Below are 20,613 nucleotides of genomic sequence, written 5' to 3' on the forward strand. Positions count from 1 at the left end.
TATGGTCATGTCCTTTCTGCCTCTCTTTGAGACAGGAAGAGCTGGAAGGAACATGAGGTCACAAATAACTAAGAGGAATTAAGTAGTTACTAGAGGAAGGAACCTTTATCATCATAAATCCCCCTCTTCATTAACATTCCCAGAGTTCCATTGTTCTATTCAGATACCTCTTAGGGGTCTATTTACTAAGCAGTGTTAGGAGACAGAGTGAAAAGTGATAAGGTGCCAGCCAAACACTGCTTAGTAAATAGACCCCTCAGACACTGTAATTCACACCACAGGGAGTAACTTGCAAACAACTAAAGTATACTTGTGCATCACATCCAGGCCCTATGCAGGGATACCCAATAACAGGGGAACATATTAGATGAGTTATCTGGACAGGAGTGAATACCAACATCATAGGAATTGAGATGATTTAAACAGGGGTGCTTAATCTTTTGTAGCCCGAGGACCACACTGAGATTGCACTCATTGAAGGGGCCACAATAAAACTTTACTTAAAAATATACAATTTACTAGTGGAAAAGGGCTTGTAGGATTATTAAAAGGGTCGTATGGAGACAGAGGTCTATACAGTGCCACAAGGCCGGATGCACCACCACCATGTGTGTGGCCATCCCATGTAGCAAAACATTCCACTTTTTTCCTGGAGCACTAGCAACACATTTCCTCACCATTGTAGCAACACCATCCCAGCCCAATAGCAACACATCCTCCTGTACTATCACTGTACTCTAAGCAATTGGCTATCACTGCTGTAAGGTCAGTAGTGCTGCCATCAAACAGATGCAATCCTGAGGCTCTTCGAGAATAATTGTGTTCCCTGAGACAATAAATGTGGACTTGTGGGCTTTGCCTGTCATTAAAATCACAGTCTAGCTCTGACTACGGGAATGAAAATATACAGTGCATCCGGAAAATATTCACAGCGCTTCACTTTTTCCACATTTTGTTATGTTACAGCCTTATCCCAAAATGGAATAAATTAATTTTTGTCCTCAAAATTCTACACACAATACCCCATAATGACAACGTGTAAAAAGTTTTAAATTTTGCAAATTTAATTAAAAAAAAAAAACCTAAGAAATCACAGGTACATAAGTATTCACAGGCTTTGCTCAATACTTTGTTGATGCACCTTTGGCAGCAATTACAGCCTCATATATTTTTGACTATGATACCACAAGCTTGGCACACCTATCTTTGGGCAGTTTTGCCCATTCCTCTTTGCAGCACCTCTCAAGCTCCATCAGGTTGGATGGGAAGCGTTGGTGCACAGCCATTTTCAGATCTCTCCAGAGATGTTCAAATCGGATTCAAGTCTGGGCTCTGGCTGGGCCACTCAAGGACATTCACAGAGTTGTACTGAAGCCACTCCTTTGATATCTTGGATGTATGCTTAGGGTCGTTGTGCTGCTGAAAGATGAACCGTCGCCCCAGTCTGAGGTCAAGAGCGCTCTGGAGCAGGTTTTCATCCAGGATGTCTCTGTACATTGCTGCATTCATCCTTCCCTCTATCCTGACTAGTCTCCCAGTTCCTGCCGCTGAAAAACATCCACACAGCATGATGCTGCCACCACCATGCTTCCCTGTAGGGATGGTATTGGCCTGGTGATGAGCGGTGCCTGGTTTACTCCCAACATAAAGCCTGGCATTGGCACCAAAGAGTTCAATCTTTTGTATCTCATGGTCTGAGAGTTCTTCAGGTGCATTTGGCAAACTCCAGGCGGGCTGCCATGTGCTTTTTACTAAGGAGTGGCTTCCGTCTGGCCACTCTACCATACAGGCCGCATTGGTGGATTGCTGCAAAGATGGTTGTCCTTCTGGAAGGTTTGCCTCTCTCCACAGAGGAATGCTGTAGCTCTGACAGAGTGACCATCTGTTTCTTGGTCCCCTCCCTGACTAGAGCCCTTCTTCCATGATCGCTCAGTTTAGACGGCCGACCAACTCTAGGAACTTCTTCCATTTATGGATGATGGAGGCCACTGTGCTCATTGGGACCTTCAAAAGCAGCAGATATTTTTCTGTACCCTTCCCCAGATTTGTGTGGTACCTTATATAGACAGATCTATGCCTTTCAAAATCATGTCCAAACAACTGAATTTACCACAGGTAGACTCCAATTAAGCTTTAGGAACATCTCAAGGATGATCAGTGGAAACAGGATGCACTTGAGCTCAATTTTGAGCTTCATGGCAAAGGCTGAATACTTATGTACATGTGATTTCGTAGTTTGTTTTCTTTTTAATTAAATTAGCAAAAATCTAAAAAAAAATATAAAACTTTACACGTTGTCATTATGAGGTATTGTGTGTAGAATTTTGAGAATAAAAATTAATTTATTCCATTTTGGAATAAGGCTGTAACATAACAAAATGTTGAAAAAGTGATGTGGAGTGAATACTTTCCAGATGCACTGTATATCATACAAAATATTCTCTAAAATGCAACAGATACCAGACATTTGTTGCAAGTAATTAAATGACCTTTTGTATGATTTGCTTTTTAATAATAATAATAATAATAATAATAATAATAATAACAATTAAAAAAAACATTGATAACTCCATTGTCTGAACATTTTGGCTAATTCCATAATGCAATGTATCAAAGAAAAATCTTTGTAAGAGAAAAAAAAATCACCAGGGAGGTGGCCTTGTCTGGGGCTCCCACCAGAGGGCAGCATATGAGGGCGAGGGCCGCAGTTTGTCAAGTTGTGCATGACTGTTTTAATAGGACAGGAGTGGATTGGATGTTCAGTACTGTGTAAGATCTTGTGGGGTGTGGCGTTTAGACTCCTACCAAAAGATACTGGAGAGTGAAGTTTTGTCTTCTGCTAGTTGGATTGTATTCCAAGATTTACAAGGGAAATCCAATCCTTGGAGTTGTTGGGCCTTGTAATCCCTCTCACTTCTGCAAAACATTGCACCTGAGAGTTTTGTCTATGGATGGGCATATTGGAGGGGACTGCTAGGACTGACATCTTGGGATGTGGAGAGCTGCCTCATCCCAGGAACACTGTGTGGGTAAGATCTGAACTAGGGAACTGTTAACCTGGCGACTGGTTAAGTAGTGTATCATTTAGTGCAAAATATTGTTTTGAATTGCTACCTTAAAAATATAATAAAAATACAGTTAGGACTACCCTGTTGTCTTGCCCATGCGATCCATGAATAATGCTGCACTGGGTTGCCTAGCAAGCGAAGGCCCAGGTATTTCAAAGATAAAGACAAAGTTATTGAAACATTGCTGAAGGGTCAAACACTGGTACTACCACAAGAGTCATGGGTTCATGAATTAGTAAGATATTGATATGTTTGTATATCCTGAAGCTTTCATGTGTGGCATTTTACTAGAGGTGCACCAATGCATGTATGATTTACCGCAAAAACATGCTAAGGAGCACATTAGCTTCATATAAGTCCAGGTCAAGAAAGGTCATTATGTCTCATATTTTGGAACATGGGAGGTAATGACTGACTGACTCTATACCAACATCCTGACTAGGAGTGAACTCTGTAAAAGAAAAGGTTAGTAACATAGCACTAAAGAAAATGTGAATATTATGTTCCTCATTTTCAGAAAACAACATTTTCATGCAAAGAAATTTTAGAGCTACTTTAGGGGGAAATGCATAGAAAGAGTGGGAATGGACATAAGTAGCCAATGTACTTACAATGTAGAAGAGGCTCCATGTTTGAAATATCTGACAACAGAAAGCTACTTTTGGGAGGCATGAGATACTTTTCACCCTCTAGATGAACGAGTTGTGGCCAGTCCGACATGTTTTCCGTAATACGCAATAAATAATCTGTGTCCTGAGAGAATCCTACTGGATTTCCAGTGCCAACAACATTCACAGTATACTCAGGGACGGTAATGCAAGACTTATGCTTGTTCAAATCACAGAGTTCAGACAAGTTGCTTTTTTGACAGCTCTTGTCTGTAACAATCGTAACCTTTTCCTCTTCTGTCCTTGAGGCCGGATGAAGCAGCCCTCTCTTGAACCCTTCTTGAATGAGCAGCTGTGAACCTTCTAAAATAACATCACTTATCTGTAATGATAAAGAAACAAAAAAAACACTATTTTTCCAGTAATGGAAAAGTGGGACAAAAAGCAGAGCATAACAATAGCTATTCATTCCGTAATTGCAATTTTTAAGTACAATAAATAAAAACATCATCAATGCAATAAATATTACTGTGCCAAGTTATAAAACCCAACTAAATTGTTAACAAGTTGCACATTCATCAATCTTTTACTTTATGCAGTAAATAGTTTCTATACACATAGCTGCAGTATAAAAACCACTAGTGCTAAAAAAAAATTATTTTTTTTTTTACAATCTGTTCATCTAGAGTCTTTCCCCTTGGATCACATTTATACAAAAAAAAAAGACAAAATAGTTCTTCCATCAATTTCCTTTTGGAAACTGAAAGAATTTGATATTTTGAAAGGTGGAACTTCCCCCAAACATTACTCTCTAGATCTCTGCATAGTAGAGAAACTGGAATTACCACCCACATCGGTGAACTGTGTAAATGAAAGCCAATTCCAGTATAAATTACCGATGGCAGAGGTTATGTTTGCAACTGATGTAGATAAGCATAGTGGTGACTACAGGTCATCATACCATTCAGGGAAGATGGACAACTCAGGAAAGTCACCTGCCTATAAACATCCTGGAGCTTCGAGCAGAGTACAGAGCGCTCACTCTGGCATAACTCCTTCTCCAGGGCAGGCCAATCCAAATCCAGTCCGACAATGCGACCACAGTTGCCTACCTCAACCATCAGGGAGGCACGCAAAGTCGTGTAGCCATGTGAGAGGTAACACATCCTAATGTGGGCCGAACGTTCTCTAATGCAGTATTCATCCTCCTAAAGCTCTGTTGTCCTCTACATAGCTCTTCATACAAGTCATCCAGCAAGCAGAAATAGAGGTGCTATATACAGTGTTAAACATTAATTAAAAATACATATTCCTTTCTGTGATATCTGAGAAAAAAAGGCATATCAGTGGACCCAAACAATATGGAGTGCAGTACAGTTTTTAGATAATATCTGATCTGCCAAATTGTCCATACAGCTGAAAGGGCAGTTATGTTATTATACATGTTCTCCAGTACGGTCTTTAACATAGCTTGGGGATAAGGATTTGTAACTACAACAGCATTTCGCCATTAGCCTGACAGCCACCTCATAGTATAGATTGCAAGCTTGCGAGCAGGGCCCTCTTACCTCTTTTTTCGGTCTATTGTTAGCTAGTCTTGTTTAATTACTGATCTATTACTGTTTTGTTCCCAACTGTGAAGCACAATGGAAAATGCTGGCACTATATAAGTAAATGTTAATAAATCAAAGGACGAGCAGAGTGACGATAAATTAGTATATTGATATAAATATATGGTTGTTGTGTGCATGTATAAATGATACAGAACTCTATTTCAATAGAGTGCCAGTAATATTGTATATATTATGTTAAGTATGCAAGAAGATGGTACCGTATATTGCACAATTTCATCACTGAGGTCAAGAAATAGTAACTGAGTTCTTCAGATATATTTCAGATGAGGTGCAGTGGGACCCACTGAGGTTAGTTGTGAGTGATCTTATGATAACTGCAGGCAATGTTTGGTGCTGAAAATTAGGATCCTTATACTGTCAGTTCATACTCCTACCGGGATTCTGGGAGCAAATCCCCAATATTGAGAACACTACCTTGGCTTGAAACAAAAATCAGTCTGTATGTGAGCGGCGCCCGACTGACAGAAGAAAACAAAATAAAGGCTGTGCACACTAGTATACGTCAATACACGGAATAGAAAATTAAGAGTATTGGTAAGAACTTACCCTTGTTGAACTATTTCTTCGAAGCCCATACGGTCCACAGGGATTACCATGGAGTGTAGTTGGTTGGAGTGAGCCGTGCACCAAACAGTTAAAGCTCCCAGGATGCACCGGTCCTCCTCCATATATACCCCACCCTCAGCCACAGGCAGCCAGTTTTGTAAATAAGCCCAAGGAAGAAGTAGGAGAGAGGAGAAGGAAGAACATAACTCTCACAAAAGATGAGGGAATACGTGACGGAGAGAAAAATACCCAATGAAGCCAGGTACGTCATGGTTGGCGCCCTGTGGACCCTATGGACTTAGAAGAAATAGAGTTAACAAGGGTAAGTTCTTGCCATAATGCTTATTTTCTTCTTCTGGGTCCATAGGGGGTCCACAGGGATTACCATGGGGACATCCTAAAGTAGTTTCCACTAAGGATGGGGACGCTCCTGAGCAGAAAGGCGATTCCTGCGCCCAATGAAAGCATCCTGAGAGGCAAAAGTATCAAAGGAAAAAAACATAAGTATGGTGTGGACGGAACCACACACTCTTCAATCAAAATGAAAAACCCGGGATACCACTTATGGAAGGTAACCAACGGGTACTGAGGACAGCTCTGTCATAGATAAGAAATAAAAAGCAAGCACCCAGAAAAGGGTATAAAAGATCATAACCTCTGAATGAGCACCTTTAAAAAAAAAAAAAAAAAAAGAATGCAATGCTGTTGTAGTTACAAATCCATATCCCCAAGCGATGTTAAAGACCATAATGGAAAACATGTATGATGACATAACTGCCCTTTCAGCTGTATGGACAATTTGGCAGATCAGATTATCTAAAAACTGTACTGCACTCCATATTGTTTGGGTCCATCGATATGCCTTTTCTTGTCAGATATCACAGAAAGGAATATGTATTTTTTAACTAATGTTTGACACTGTATATAGCACCTCTATTTCTGCTTGTAGAGGACAATAGAGCTTTAGGAGAGGAAGTAGTCACCACTATGACAGATGCGGGCTAAGGAAGGCTTCCTCGTCCTGACCACAGAGCTAGAGAAAATTTTGGCTCTTAAGAGGGATAACTCAAAAGCCACGACGTCAAAGACAGACGAGGAAGGTCCTAGTGCAGACAAGGACCCTCTGCTAACAGGTCCGGCCGTAGAGGAAGTGGAAAAGGAGTGTCTATGGAGAGACTCCATAGATCGGTGAACCAGTGGCGCCTGGGCCAGGCTGGAGTCAGACCGACTGACATCGGTTTTAAAATACAAATGTCCAAGGCTTCCATCAGACCCCATTCAAGGTGAGTATACTACTTAACCTTGTAGGACCTTGTATTGGGTTTACTGATTTGCACTATGGAAGCTTGTCATATGTGTTTTCCCCCATCTATGGAGTGACCCAAAAGATCTATGTTGCGTTTTGCAAGCACTGCAGGACCACGGTTAAAATTGTGTCCAACGCCCATCACCCACCAGTAAATGGTGAGTGCGTTTATTTTTCTTAAAAAATTTAACTTTTTTTTTTTACGCCATTACACGATATTGCCCTTTTTTTTTTTGTACACATCTCTGAATACATCGAGAACACCATCAAACAAATTTATAGGATAGATCATAGAAAGCGCTGGAACCATCTTGTATTTCCACAGATGATGTCAGAATTTGAACGCTGGACAGACTGAAATAATACAGGCCACCTGTGTGCTTTGTTGGCTAATGGTCTGTCTGCCTATAACATATCTTGCTGAAAGGCGGCATACGTATGCGCCATATCCTGAGCTGGGTGGGTATAAGCATCCATCCAGGAAGAATGCATAGGGGGTACCCAACCTAGCAAGCTGTAACTGCTGTGTGTACCCCACAGTGGGAGGAAGCGAGGGAGCTGATAAGCAATCCACTAACTTTGTCATAATCTGTGCAAAGGATCACACCGAAGGTGGCTCCTGCACCGGTACTGTTAAGTTAAGCTGGAGAGGAGGTACATGACATTTAGCACACGGACCATCCTGCACAATATCCTGAGAGGACAAGCCTGCTGAACAGGTTATGCATGTAACCAGCACAGGGGCCGCAGCCTCCTGTATAACCTTGCCTTTTGAAGACCTAGTAATACCAGTAAGCAGCACACAATACAGTGTATAGCTAATAATGCAATGTGAGACCCTTCACAAATACAAAGTAAATGAAGTACAAATGAACCCCTACACACCTGGTAGTGATGGGTTAAGAAAGAGCAGCAGGGATAGATACTGTATAACTGACAATCAGAAAGTTAAAAGGCAGTATATCACCACAGCAGAGCTAGCACAAGTCACACAATGCATATAAATACAAATATAAATATACTTGCAATGGGCACTGAATCAATTAATCAATCAACACTAGGCTGCTAGGATTTGAGTGCTGTATAACCTGGCTCCAGGGAGAGGTATACAGGGAGACAGGACCCGAAGATCCAAAGGAACAGGCCCTGATTAAAAGGCACATGAGCGTCTCATTAGGGAGGAGGGTGTAGGAGGAGCAGCTTACTTCCCCACTGCTGTATTAACCCCCAAAGGCCCCAGATGCCAGAGTTTTATTGCCCTGGTGGTGTAGTGGGGGAGCGGACGCACCAGTCGCCCCACAACAGTGACCTACGGCTGGTCTCCACAGCCGGAGGTAAGGACTGCATAACAACGCAATTCCCCACAATCAGGGAATTACATTACCTAACATCCCCGTTATCCGGCTGCAGTCCAGGGTCTCCCAGGGAAGCGCTAGCCAAGCTCCGCTGGTGCCCGCCGTAATCACCGGACCTCTCGGACTTACTCAGAAACAAAGTAAATACTTGAAAACATAAAACAGCTTGGGGCTGTCGAACACAGCCCAACTGTTCTCAAAGGTGCTTCTGCTTCTGTCAGCACTAAACAAAAAAACTGGCTGCATGTGGCTGGGGGCGGGGTATATATGGAGGAGGGTCAGTGTATCCTGGGAGCTAAAGCTTTAACTGTTTGGTGCACGGCTCACTCCAACCAACTACACCCCATGGTAATTCCTGTGGACCTCCTATGGACCCTGATGAAGAAATAGGTCTCAGCAATAGGTCTGTCATGAAGCTAATGAGAATTGGTATTTAACACTCCTCTTGTTTCCATTAGTTGTTTGCCAAATATTCCTTTATATTTAAATATTTCTGGATGCAATTCACAAACGTGTCACAAATCCCATACAAGATGTTGTTCATAACAGACATAAATTATGTGCATATTACTATAATGACCTGCTGCCTAATTATGCTAACCATAGCATTAGGATTTTATTCAATTGCTTTTGAATTACTTACTACACAGATGTGCATTTTAGAACGGACTCCATGACACAGTATTTACTTAGCATAGATGGAACAGGTAAAACCACTTCTAGTGACCCTTGTATCGAAGCATGCTGGTGATAATTATAGTAGCAGTTATACAACAATGTAAGGATAGAAGAAAAAGAAAAAAAAAAAAAAACACTGTAGGGTCCTTGCGTTGTGTTTTTAGGGAAACTGGAATATGTACATATTTACTTGATTAAAATTTTTTTCATAAATAAACCACAAATATCTATGCTTGAATTGTATTCAATGTTCCCATTCTTAGAACAAGTTACTGTACTCTTGTAAAAGCAACTGCCATTATTACCTCTAAATTATGCATGTTGTGAAGAGATTCCTTCTAGAAAACATTCCGTAATTCAGTCAATGAAAAATTCAGTAACATATATTATTCATGCAGATCTTGTTTGCAGACTTTTACTACATCAGAAGGGTTTTATAATCAAATTCAAGGCTTCAACCTCACAAGCAGAGCACTTCGTGGGGGCATAATCTATACTGTTCATAGAAACAAAAGAGATTCCTTTCACATAGAACTTAGAGAATTATCATCATTAACATTTATTTTGCAGACATTCACGCAGAGCACTAACACAATGGCACTTTTCCCGGAAAAATACAGAAACATTTTGATATAAAAAGAACTTAAAAAACCTAAAGATGTTGGAATTTGTCCCATTCTGTCACACTATATAGCTTAAGAGTTATGCTCCATGCTATGTTTTAAAAAAGAAAATACTTTGATGGTTTTACTGAAGAACAGTACAGACTGGAACCATTATTGGAAAACAAATCTTGCAGACTATAAAATATAAATCTCCTGCTGTGGACTTAGCTATGTGGAGCAATGAACAGAGGCTGAAAATTTGCTTTCTTTTTATTGAAATGATGTGTACGGTGATCAGCAAAGCTCATATAGTCCTAAATGTCGTCTCGAAAATCAGATTACGGGAACTGAGAAGACGTGCTTAACTTTTCCGTCACCACAGCAGAGGCACTGAGAAACACTCTTATTGCATAAAAAAAAAAAACCACTATGAAAAAGGTGGAGAATGTTCTTTGAATAAAAGCGAAGCTCCTTAGAGATCCATCCACAATAGCACTAATGTCCTCTGTGTACCCGCCACTTAGCCCAGGCAGCAGCAGCAGGTATCAAAGCCAGCGTCAGAACCTTTTTGAGATTTACATTTTTATAAAACACATGCACATTCTTTTACGTCCAGAACCAATATTTCTATTGCTGTGACAAGTTTTTTCTTGTCAAAATTGCTTCATGTGAGGTAGTATTATAATTTTGTAACTTTAGCTTCTAACTAAAGACCGATGGAACAACAATTCTTAAAGTATTCTCCGACTTCAAAAATAAAAAGTAGCAAAACCTCTTGCTTTCCTGTACACAAACTTAGGGGGGAGTGGTATGAAAATTGGACATTCATTATGTTGACAGTCTGGTATTGACAGGTTAAAAGTAGACATTAAGGGATTTTTGCATAATTTAGCTTAACCCTAACAAAAACACTGTATGTACACATTCTGGTGTTGACATGTTAAATGTGGGCATTATGAACATATAGTCATTTAACCATGTCAACATTTTTCAATGTAGACCTAAAGTCCATATCAACAAATGTTGACAATCTTCTGATTGTCGACATTCTGACCCGATCCCAATTAGGGTTACAAGGGGAGATGTGACACAGCTCCTTTAAGGAGCACTACGGAGACACCTCAGCAGAGCATAAAGGTGAACGGCTGAGTTCCTGGCATCACATAACTGGACAGTGTTTGGGCCCATTTATTAATGATGGCATATGCAATCTGGGACATTACCACCCATGATCGCATTGCAAAATACAATCATATCACCAAAAAGTATCACCCGGCACATGCAGGGACTCGAGCGCTGAAAGGAGCCTGTCCATGCCATGTGCCCAAAGAGCAGCCGGACCCCTGCGCATGCAGTCCCGCTGGCTAATTATGCACAGTGTAGATCATAGGCTACAGAGGCGAACGCCATGTTTCATTTGGCAGCATCGCATGCCCCATAGAAACTTATGGGGGATGTAGATCCAGGGTAAACTTATTATTTGCGATTAACCTGTTCTAGGGGATATAACTGCAAATATAGAATGATAAATGGGCCCCTTTGTGTTATATGTACCAGGAACAAGGTATAGAATTACTGTCACGGCTACACACACACACACACACACACACACACACACACACTTGAGACTCCTGGGAAGAGTCAGGCTTACTAGGAAATATAAACTGAGGTGGTTTTAGGAATGACCTTTTCATGAAATATCACTGGCACGAAATAAGTGAATAGAATTTATTCAAGAACAAAAACTGTATAGCAAAGTTCCACATTAAATCTCTATAAGTTCATGACATGCACTAACAGGTGCAGGGGAATGCCCCTGTGAGAAACAAAGTTCAAAGTACACACTGAACTGCTGTGGGGTGAAACCCCGAGTCCGACACGAGGCTAGGACCTCAGGAGGATGGAGGTCAATAACAAGGTTTAGCCCTGTAGCGTGACGGAGATCCGGAACAGAGTTGAGCCGAGATGTAACAAGATCCGGAACGAGGTTAAGCCTTGACATGTAATGAAGATCCGGAACAGGGTTGAGCCCTGAGACGTAATGAGGGTCCGGAATTTGGTTGAGCCCTGAGACGTGATGGAAATCTGGAACAGGGTTGAGCCCTGCGGCAGGAAGAAGATCCGGAGCAGGGTTGAGCCCTGCGATGTGATGAAGGTCCGAAGCAGGGTTGAGCCCTGCGGCAGGAAGAAGATCCAGAGCAGGGTTGAGCCCTGCGATGTGATGAAGGTCCAGAGCAGGGTTGAGCCCTGCGATGTGATGAAGGTCTGGAGCAGGGTTGAGCCCTGCAATGTGATGAAGGTCCGAAGCAGGGTTGAGCCTGGCGGTGTAATGAAGGTCCGAAGCAGGGTTGAGCCCGGCGGTGTAATGAAGGTCCGGAGCAGGGTTGAGCCCGGCGGCGTAATGGGGTTCCGGTAAGGATAGACTGCAACGGTGCAGTTGACAACTGTAGAAGAAGTAACCCCAGTGTCCGTATGAGTCAATAACAAGTAAACCAAAATAGTGTAGCATAGAATGGAATAGTAGTAATAGAGCAGGATACCAACAGAAAGACAATGGTAATGCTGAGCTCTGTAGTGCAGCTGATAACCTGAATCAGAACTTGAACCGGAACACGAGCAGAAATGTAGCGAGGTCCACAGCATACACCATGCACAGCGGGGATCTGGCAGGAGTCCAAGGAAGACCTGAAAGTAACGTTGCACAGACAATGAGGTATAGTTAGTAACAGGCTTTATACTAGAGGTCTGTGATTCATAGGAAGTTCAGAACATGTGACCCAAATAGAAATCAGGTTTGGAATAATAAGCAAACAAGGAATCCAACAACCTGACGACACCTAAGAAACAGATGATCACTTTAACTGTCTGCACACTGCATGTGATGAACGCCAGCAACTAGGATCGATCCTCCAACAACCACAATGGAACTTCGGCAAGTGTAGTTTATCTTTATGTACTGAAATAGTCAAAGTCCTGGCAATTACCTTTTAAAATAAAATGAATAAATCAAATTTTACAACATAATAAACCATGATATTTGATGCGATATTAAAAAATATATATAATTCCTTTTTAAAAGTTTTCAAAGGTACTTCAATGGATTTGCAAATTATTTTTGTGCATGCAGAATTAATCACTATGGAATTGCTGCAGTGTGACAGGTACATAGTAATTCCCCTACACTACAATTAATGGCGACTAATCACTGTAAAGGTAAAAATTAGAGTTATGGTAGACTTAACTCCTTTTCTTCAAGGTCCATAGGGATACCATGGGGATATTATGGTTGGAGAGATCCAGGCACCAAACAATTAAAGCTGCAGCTCCCAGGATGCCTTGGGCCCTCCTCCATATACTGTATACCCCGCCCCTAGCCATAGGCCACCAGTTTAGTTAATAAGCCTCAAGGCAGTAGCAGGAAAGAGTAGAAGGAAGAGCAATCCTACACCAGAAACACTCTTACACAAAATGATGGAATATGTGACCGAAAGAAAAATTACCCATGCAGCCAGGTGCGTCTGGGTTGGTGCCCTGTGGACCCTATGGACCTCGAAGAATAGGAGTTATCTAGGTAAGTCTACCATAACTCTAATTTTCTTCTTCTTCTTCAGGGTCCATAGGGATCCACAGGGATACCATGGGGAAGTCCCAAAGCAGTTCCCCTAGGGGAGGGGACGCTCCTGAGGAAAAAGGAGAACTCGTCGCCCAAAGGAAGCATCTTCAGAGGCAAAAGTATAAAAGGCATAGAACCAAAGAAAAGTGTGGAAATAAGACCACATGGCTGCCTTGAACAATTGTTCAGCAGAGGCACCACGACTAAATGTCCACAATGGCCCTACGGACCGAGTAGAATGTGCTGTCACTGTGTTTGGGACAGGGAGATCAGCCTGTGTGTACACCTGAGAGATAGCCATGCGTAGCCATCTCGCCAGAGTCTGCTTGTTAGCTGGCCATCCTCGTTTGTGAAAACCATATAAAATAATAGAGCATCTGATTTTCTAACAGAGTCTGTACGCTCCACATAAATACGGAAAGCACAAACTATATCAAAGGAGGCTTCACCTACATTGAGGTCTGGAGCGTAAAAAGCTGGAACTACAATTTCTTAATTCACATGAAAATGGGACACTACCTTAGGAAGGTAACCCTCCCTTGTACGAAGAACAGCTTTACCCTAAAGAAAAATAAAAAATGGGGAGTGACAAGAAAAAGCTGCCAAATCAAAGCCTCTGCATGCAGAAGAGATAGCGAGGAGAATAAGGGCCGGATTTAGAGCTGCTCGCTCTGAATCAGGGCCCTCCTCCATGAAAATGGAGCGGCCTCCTGGCCGCTCGTATAGCTGTGGGTGACCACCCACAGCATATGCGAGCCGCCAAAAAGATGGTCGCAATGGCCTTGACCATCGGACTTGCGAATGGATACCCTTTGCTTTTGTAGCAACGTGCGTACTTGTAATTATAGGGCCACAATCTTGTCCTCTGGTAGAAACACCATATGTGCCCGAGAATCCAGAAGAGCTCCCAGATGTACCATCTGCTGTGTTGGAAAAAGCAATAATTTCTTCCAATTGATGATCCAGCCGTGCTTTTGTAGACAGGCTATGGTCAGTTGAAGATGGTTTTGTAAAACAACCGAAGTCTGCGCCAATATCAGAAGGTTGTCCAGATATGGCAGGATTCTGGACTCCCTGACGCCTGAGTTAGGCAGTCATGACCGCTATTTTGGTAAATACCCGGGGAGCCATAGATAGGCCAAAGGATAGAGCCTGAAATTGGCAATGTTGGTAAAGGACAGCAAACCGTAAAAATTGTTGGTGGGATGGTGTAATAGGAACATGCAGATATGCATCCTGAATGTCCAGGGAAACCATGTAATCCCCTGGCTCTATTGCCAAAATAATTGACCAGAGAGTTTCCATACGAAACTTGGGTACATGGATAAACCTGTTGAGAGTTTTTAGATTCTGTATAGGACGATGAGCCTCATTCGGTTTCTGAACCAGGAATAGATTGTAATAATAACTCCTTCACTGTTGCAACACAGGAACCGAGATGATTACCCCTGCCTGCAGCAGGGAGTGAATGGCTTCCTGAAGGGCCAAGGCCCTGACCGTATTTGATGGATCTATGCAAAAAAACTTCTGGTGAGGATGTCTCCTGAAAGGACCACTTTTCGGACCCAGGCATCTGTTGTTGTTTGACGCCAATAATCCACAAACTGAAGAAGTCTGCCTCTCACCCTGGGATCCCCCAGGTGGAGGCCCCCCATTGGGCTGAGGGCTTGTCGTCCGGTTTAAAAGCTGGACGTCTTGCCGGGCCAGACCTCATAGTTTGTCGCCTAGTTGTCTTGCGGAAACTATTCGGCTTAGAGGAAACCCGTTCCGTTGCTCGTCCCTGAGGACTGAAAAGAAACCTGCCTAGACTTTATAGATGCTGTAGATGGCAAACCTGCTGACTTTGAAGCCACCAGAGTAGACATTACTTTATCCAACTCTGCTCTAAAATGTACCTTTCCATAGAAAGGTAAGACTTCCAGCGCCTTCTTTGATCCTGTATCAGCCTTCCAGGATCTTAACCAAAGGGCCCTACGTTCCACTATTGAAGCTAAAATTCCAGCATCTACTGCAGCTCCTCCCAGATAGGAAACCCCTTTCCGTATGTGGGAGATATACAGTACATCATCTGTTCTCTGGTAGCATCTGTATAGTACTGGTTCTCAGCCATCCCCCTTAATTACGATCATCCTGGGGTGTCACCCCGCCTCTGCGGCAAAACGGGCACACTGGGCAACATATTATAGAGTGAAGCCCTATTTAAAATAAACTTCCCTACTCTCTAGCTATACTGTTAGGAGACCAGAAGAAAAAGAAAAGGAGGGGGGGGCCGGAATACATACAGCAGGGGGAGGCGGTCGCTGAAAACAACTTCCCATCTATACTAGGAGAACAGGTCCTATATCCCAAGGTGAGGCTGCCATAGAGGATCAAAGAAGAAAACAGTCTAGAACAGGGGTCTTCAACCTTGGCACTCCAGCTGCTGAGGAGCTACACATCCCAGCATGCACTGCCACCTTTTCAATATAACAGCATGCTAAAACTATGGCAGTGCATGCTGGGATGTGTAGTTCCACAGCAGTTGGAGGGCCAAGGTTGAAGACCCCTGGTCTAGAATATCACATGTCATTATAGTCTAACCAGACTACAGTAACGCATCAATTTGTGTACTGACATTTTCATTATTAAGGTGAGCACTAAAATTCAAAATTCTCTCTCTCTATGCAAGTTATGAGGTTTATAACCTCCTAATTGAACAGCTCCCGCACTGATTTGATCTCCTTACCAGAGGAAACAGACCAAGCCTAATCCATCATAAGAGAAGGTAACCAGGGTGGAGGTGAGGTCGCAAATCAGTGGAAAGTATTCTTAGGTAAGTATTGTCTAACCTAACCTAACCCCCCTAACCCTAACCCTCCTTAGGGGTGCCTAACCCTAACCTCCCCCCAAGTGCCTAACCCTAACCACCCCCTTCCCAGCTGCCTAAACCTAAGTCCCTTGGGGGGGTGCCAAACCCTAAGTCCCCCCCCCCCGATGTCCCTAACCCTAACCCTCCCTCCCCCTAGCCTAACCCTAACCCTCCCGGGGGGATGCCTAACCCTAGTTCCCCCCCCCCCCCGGGAGCCCTAAACCTAACCCTCCCCCCCCGCGGCTGTCCGCTCGCGGCGCCCGGCATCACTACGATCGGGATGCCGGGCGCCGGGGAAATGCCGGGTGTCTACATCTATGGAAATGCTTATGCATCAAGTGTATTTAGACCAAAGGTGGGTCCTAGGACCTGTTTGTCCGATAAAAAAGAAATTCTAATGGCAACCACCTATTTAGCAATGGCATACTATAGTGTCACTTGGTGTATACTGTAGGTAAATAAAAGGAGTAAAAAATGGAGCACGATTACACTAGGCTAGAGGAAAAGCATCTTCATGGTATTAAAAAAAAAAAAAAACACAATTTAAAGCATGGAGAATACATTGTGCTTGTCCTTGCTTTAACCACTTAACTGGCTAATTTTTTCAAAAAAATGTAAGATTTTCAGGTATTTTATGAAATTGGTCAAGAAAATATATTTAAAACTTATGAAGCACAATTTTATTTAAAATATATTTATTTCTGAGTGACCACGCCTTTTCCTGCGTGCGCTGTAGTGTCGTTTTCTGACAGGCACCCTGTCCCCTGCCTGCCTTAGTGTGACCAATAAAGAAGTGTCAATCTGTACACACTGGCTGCCGGTGCTCTGCTAGGTTTATATGTCCCCAGTGGCTGGTCCTCTCTGCAGCCGCCAGGTAAACACAGTGGGACAGTCTGATTTACATATTACTGGCGTCGGCTCAGCACTGCAGCCACACGGTGGGGGGGTGCTGCAGGGCTGTCAATTACAGCGACCCGCAGTGATTGGTAAACAATGGAGGAGAATTCAATGGTGCAGAGGGGCCAGAACGTCCCTTTGAGATTGATGGCTGCTGGAAGATTATCTTCCAGCAGCCACCCAATGGGCGTTTCTAACTAGGCGCATCATAAGTGACCATATCAGGAAACGTCCAGACTGGTGCGGTAGCATATGATGCAACCATGACAGGCAAGATGTTTAAACAGAGTATTTATTAACATGTCTCACAGGCTCCCTACAGCATAGTGTTCTGACACAAAGCAAACCAAACACTTTTCAATGTGTTTGTGTACAGGTCCATTCTCTTGCATTGTTTTATTGATCTATTAAAGAATACCTGTGTATATGAGAATTCAGGGATCACTCATTGTTTTAACAAAGTCTTATGGCATTTGCTAGAACCGTGTAGTCCAATGCGCTGAGAACGCTTTATGTTCTATTCCAACTAGGATTAGTAATTTTGTAGCAAACCAACTGGTATAAAGTTGCAGATACAGAATAACGATGCATGGCGTGGGTCACTAGTATTGGATATGTCTTTTGCCTTTTTACCCTAGATTACCTTTTCCTCTATTTTGAGTCTTCATACTTTTATAATGTACTAGGTACTTAGGACCTCATTCAGAGTCGGTCGAAGCGGCCGCACAGTCGTACGCCACCGATGTTCGCTATACTGCGCATGCGTAAAGTTCACAATGCACGTGCGCAAACTAGCGGCTACGATCAGAAATTTCTCGCTCCTTGAACAGAGTGACAATGAGGCGTTTGTGGGTGGTAACAGGGGAAGGTGCTTGAAAACGGGGGAGTGGAAATCCGAACGCAGGCGTGCCTAATCATGCGAACGGCGTTTTATGGGAGTGCATACGGTTTATGGGAGTGCATAATTAACAAAGTAGCATCATGGCACATGTGACATGGGTGGTTTTTACACTGACATGATCGTAGAGCTTAAAAGAGGGTATGGTCAACCTTAAGCTCTACGACCAGGTCCGATGGTTCCCGATGGTCTCGATTAATCCTTATATTCCCGGAGATTACGTGTAATGCGTACGAGAAGGGGGCGTATTTTTGTCTTCCGGCCGTTTCCTCCCCTTGGTCGGCCAGCAGCCGATCCGAACTTAGGGACGCAACTTGCGAGGGAATTATTTGCATGTCCAGCCCCTTTTCCCGTACGACCGTGTGGCCGCTTCGACCGACTCTGAATGAGGTCCTTAGTGTTTTTGTAGTAAACAAATTGATAGAGTGTTGCAGATAAAGAATAACGATGCATGCCCTGGGTCACCTGGGTCATTGGATACGTCTTTTTACCCTAGATTGTGTACCTTTTCCTCGATTTTGTATCTTTGTACTCTTATAATGTACTAGGTACTTAGGATTAGTGTTTTGGCGCGGCTGAGTGGCAAATTCCATGTTGTGCTAAGCGGGGCTATGTGAGGATAGGTGTCTGTGGACACATCTGTATGACTCAGATTACTGAATGTATTCTGAACACCTTTGTTATTCAGGATTGCTGCTTAAATCTGATCAGTGCATATGCCAACATATTTCGAATAAAAATTCTACAGGGCCAATATCTTGTGAATGAGTTTCTATTGCTATTAAAGCTTTGAAGTTTATCTGCATTATATGAGTCAAGCATGGACAGTAATTCCCTCTGTCAGCCACATAGCTCTCCGCAGCAGACAGTTATCCTGTGCTCCACTGTGGGGAAAAGTAGCTCTCGATTGATATCATTATTTTACTATTTTCCCAGCTAAGAAATTGTGATTCATTTCTTGAAATGTGTGTGGTGTTTTAAAACCAAATGTGTCAAACCTGAGTCACCTGAAAATAGATATTCTTGCTGCCGGATGTTCAGTGGGTACAGGCAAATTTATATATGTCCAGTTTTGCTAACGGCGCCAGTCGCATAAATCATTGTATGCACAAAAGTCATTTGGGATCTATATCAACATGAAATGGAATCTAAACTGCCAACATGACATCTGACTCAATAGACCACAGTAAATCAAGTAACAGCTAAACTAGAATTAAATCATGGACTACCAAATATCAGTAGAAAATACATAAATAATATAACATATAGCCAATGAGCCTAGTCTCTTGCCCATTATGGTTTAGATACAATGTTTGGATTCTTAAAGAGATGTCAGAATTATCAGACAGTACACATTAAGGGGTCTGTGTACTAAGCAGTGATAAGTGACAGAGTGAAATGTGGTAAGTCTGTGATAAGTGCCAGCCAATCAGCTCCCAACTGTAATTTTTCAAACACAGCCTGTGAGATGGCAGTTGGAAGCTGATTGGCTGGCACTTATCACTTTTCACTCTGTCACTTATCACTGCTTAGTACATAGACCCCTTAGTATTTGGGAACTAAAATGTAGGTTCATCAATGAAAGTAATTATCTGTCATTAGAATATTTAATGTATACTGTTATAATCAAAGGGTAATGGCATCATCAACTCAGTGCAACATATTTTTAGCAATTTTATAAGTCTTGTAGTAAAAAAAAAAAAAAAAAAAAAAAAAACACAACATCTTACAATATTATAATCAATATTAGTCTAAAGCTTGGTACACACCGGGAGATATATTGGCCGTTCAATCATCAATTGGCCGATATATATCGTGAGCGTATCGGCAATTGTGTAACCGCAATATATCTGCGATATCTTTCACAGACATATCGCATTGGCTGTACAGCACAGCAAATGCCCGATATAGCTGAGCATCTGCTGGTGCACGGGCGTCCTGCCGATCGCCCGTACACATGCTGCAGAGACCTGGCGGTCGGACGATTGGCAAGTGTATATGCAATCGTCAGATAGGTCTGTGGTCCCGACCAAGTGTGTAACCAGCATAACTCACTGTCCTATATAGAGTAGAGTAAACACCATAACCACAGCAACCAGATATCACTTGTGCAGTGAACGTTAGATAAGGGTCACTAAAATAGAATCACATACTGGGTACAAAGGTTTGCACCATCCAGTGAGTGTAGTCCCCAGCCAAGTAAATTTTAGGCATACGAGTGCATTTCCTTTTGTGTCCACATGCAGAAAATCAGAGTTATGGTATAACATACCTTAGCTAACTTTCTTCGAGGTCCATAGGGTCCACAGAATCTACCTTGGGGTATGTAGTTGGAGAGATCCATTGCAACCAACAGCTACAGCTTTAAAGCTCCCAGCATGCATCGGTCCTCCTCCCTATATACCCTGCCTCCAGCCACAGGCATTCAGTTTGTAAACAAGCCTAACAGCAAGAGACGGAAAGTGGAGAAGGAAATACAATGTACCCAAGAAACACTCAAAGTACGAAGAGGGAATGAGTGATACAAAATAGCAAAGAACAGATCCCAACTGAGGCC

At 42.6% G+C, this 20,613-nt stretch overlaps 1 protein-coding gene across 3 annotated transcripts in view; it reads right to left on the bottom strand.

The window, feature by feature from the left end:
* Positions 1-20,613, bottom strand: part of METTL4 (methyltransferase 4, N6-adenosine) — a 189,529-nt gene that overhangs the window by 137,252 nt on the left and 31,664 nt on the right. For all 3 annotated transcript variants that reach the window (XM_088469633.1, XM_088469634.1, XM_088469635.1), the window contains exon 3: positions 3,680-4,058. In XM_088469633.1, coding sequence (XP_088325759.1) covers positions 3,680-4,058 — 379 coding nt within the window. The remainder of the gene's footprint in view (positions 1-3,679; positions 4,059-20,613) is intronic.

This window comes from Taudactylus pleione, unplaced genomic scaffold (assembly GCF_031769625.1).
Source record: "Taudactylus pleione unplaced genomic scaffold, aTauple2 ptg000093l, whole genome shotgun sequence".
NCBI classification, from domain to species: Eukaryota; Metazoa; Chordata; class Amphibia; order Anura; family Myobatrachidae; genus Taudactylus; species Taudactylus pleione.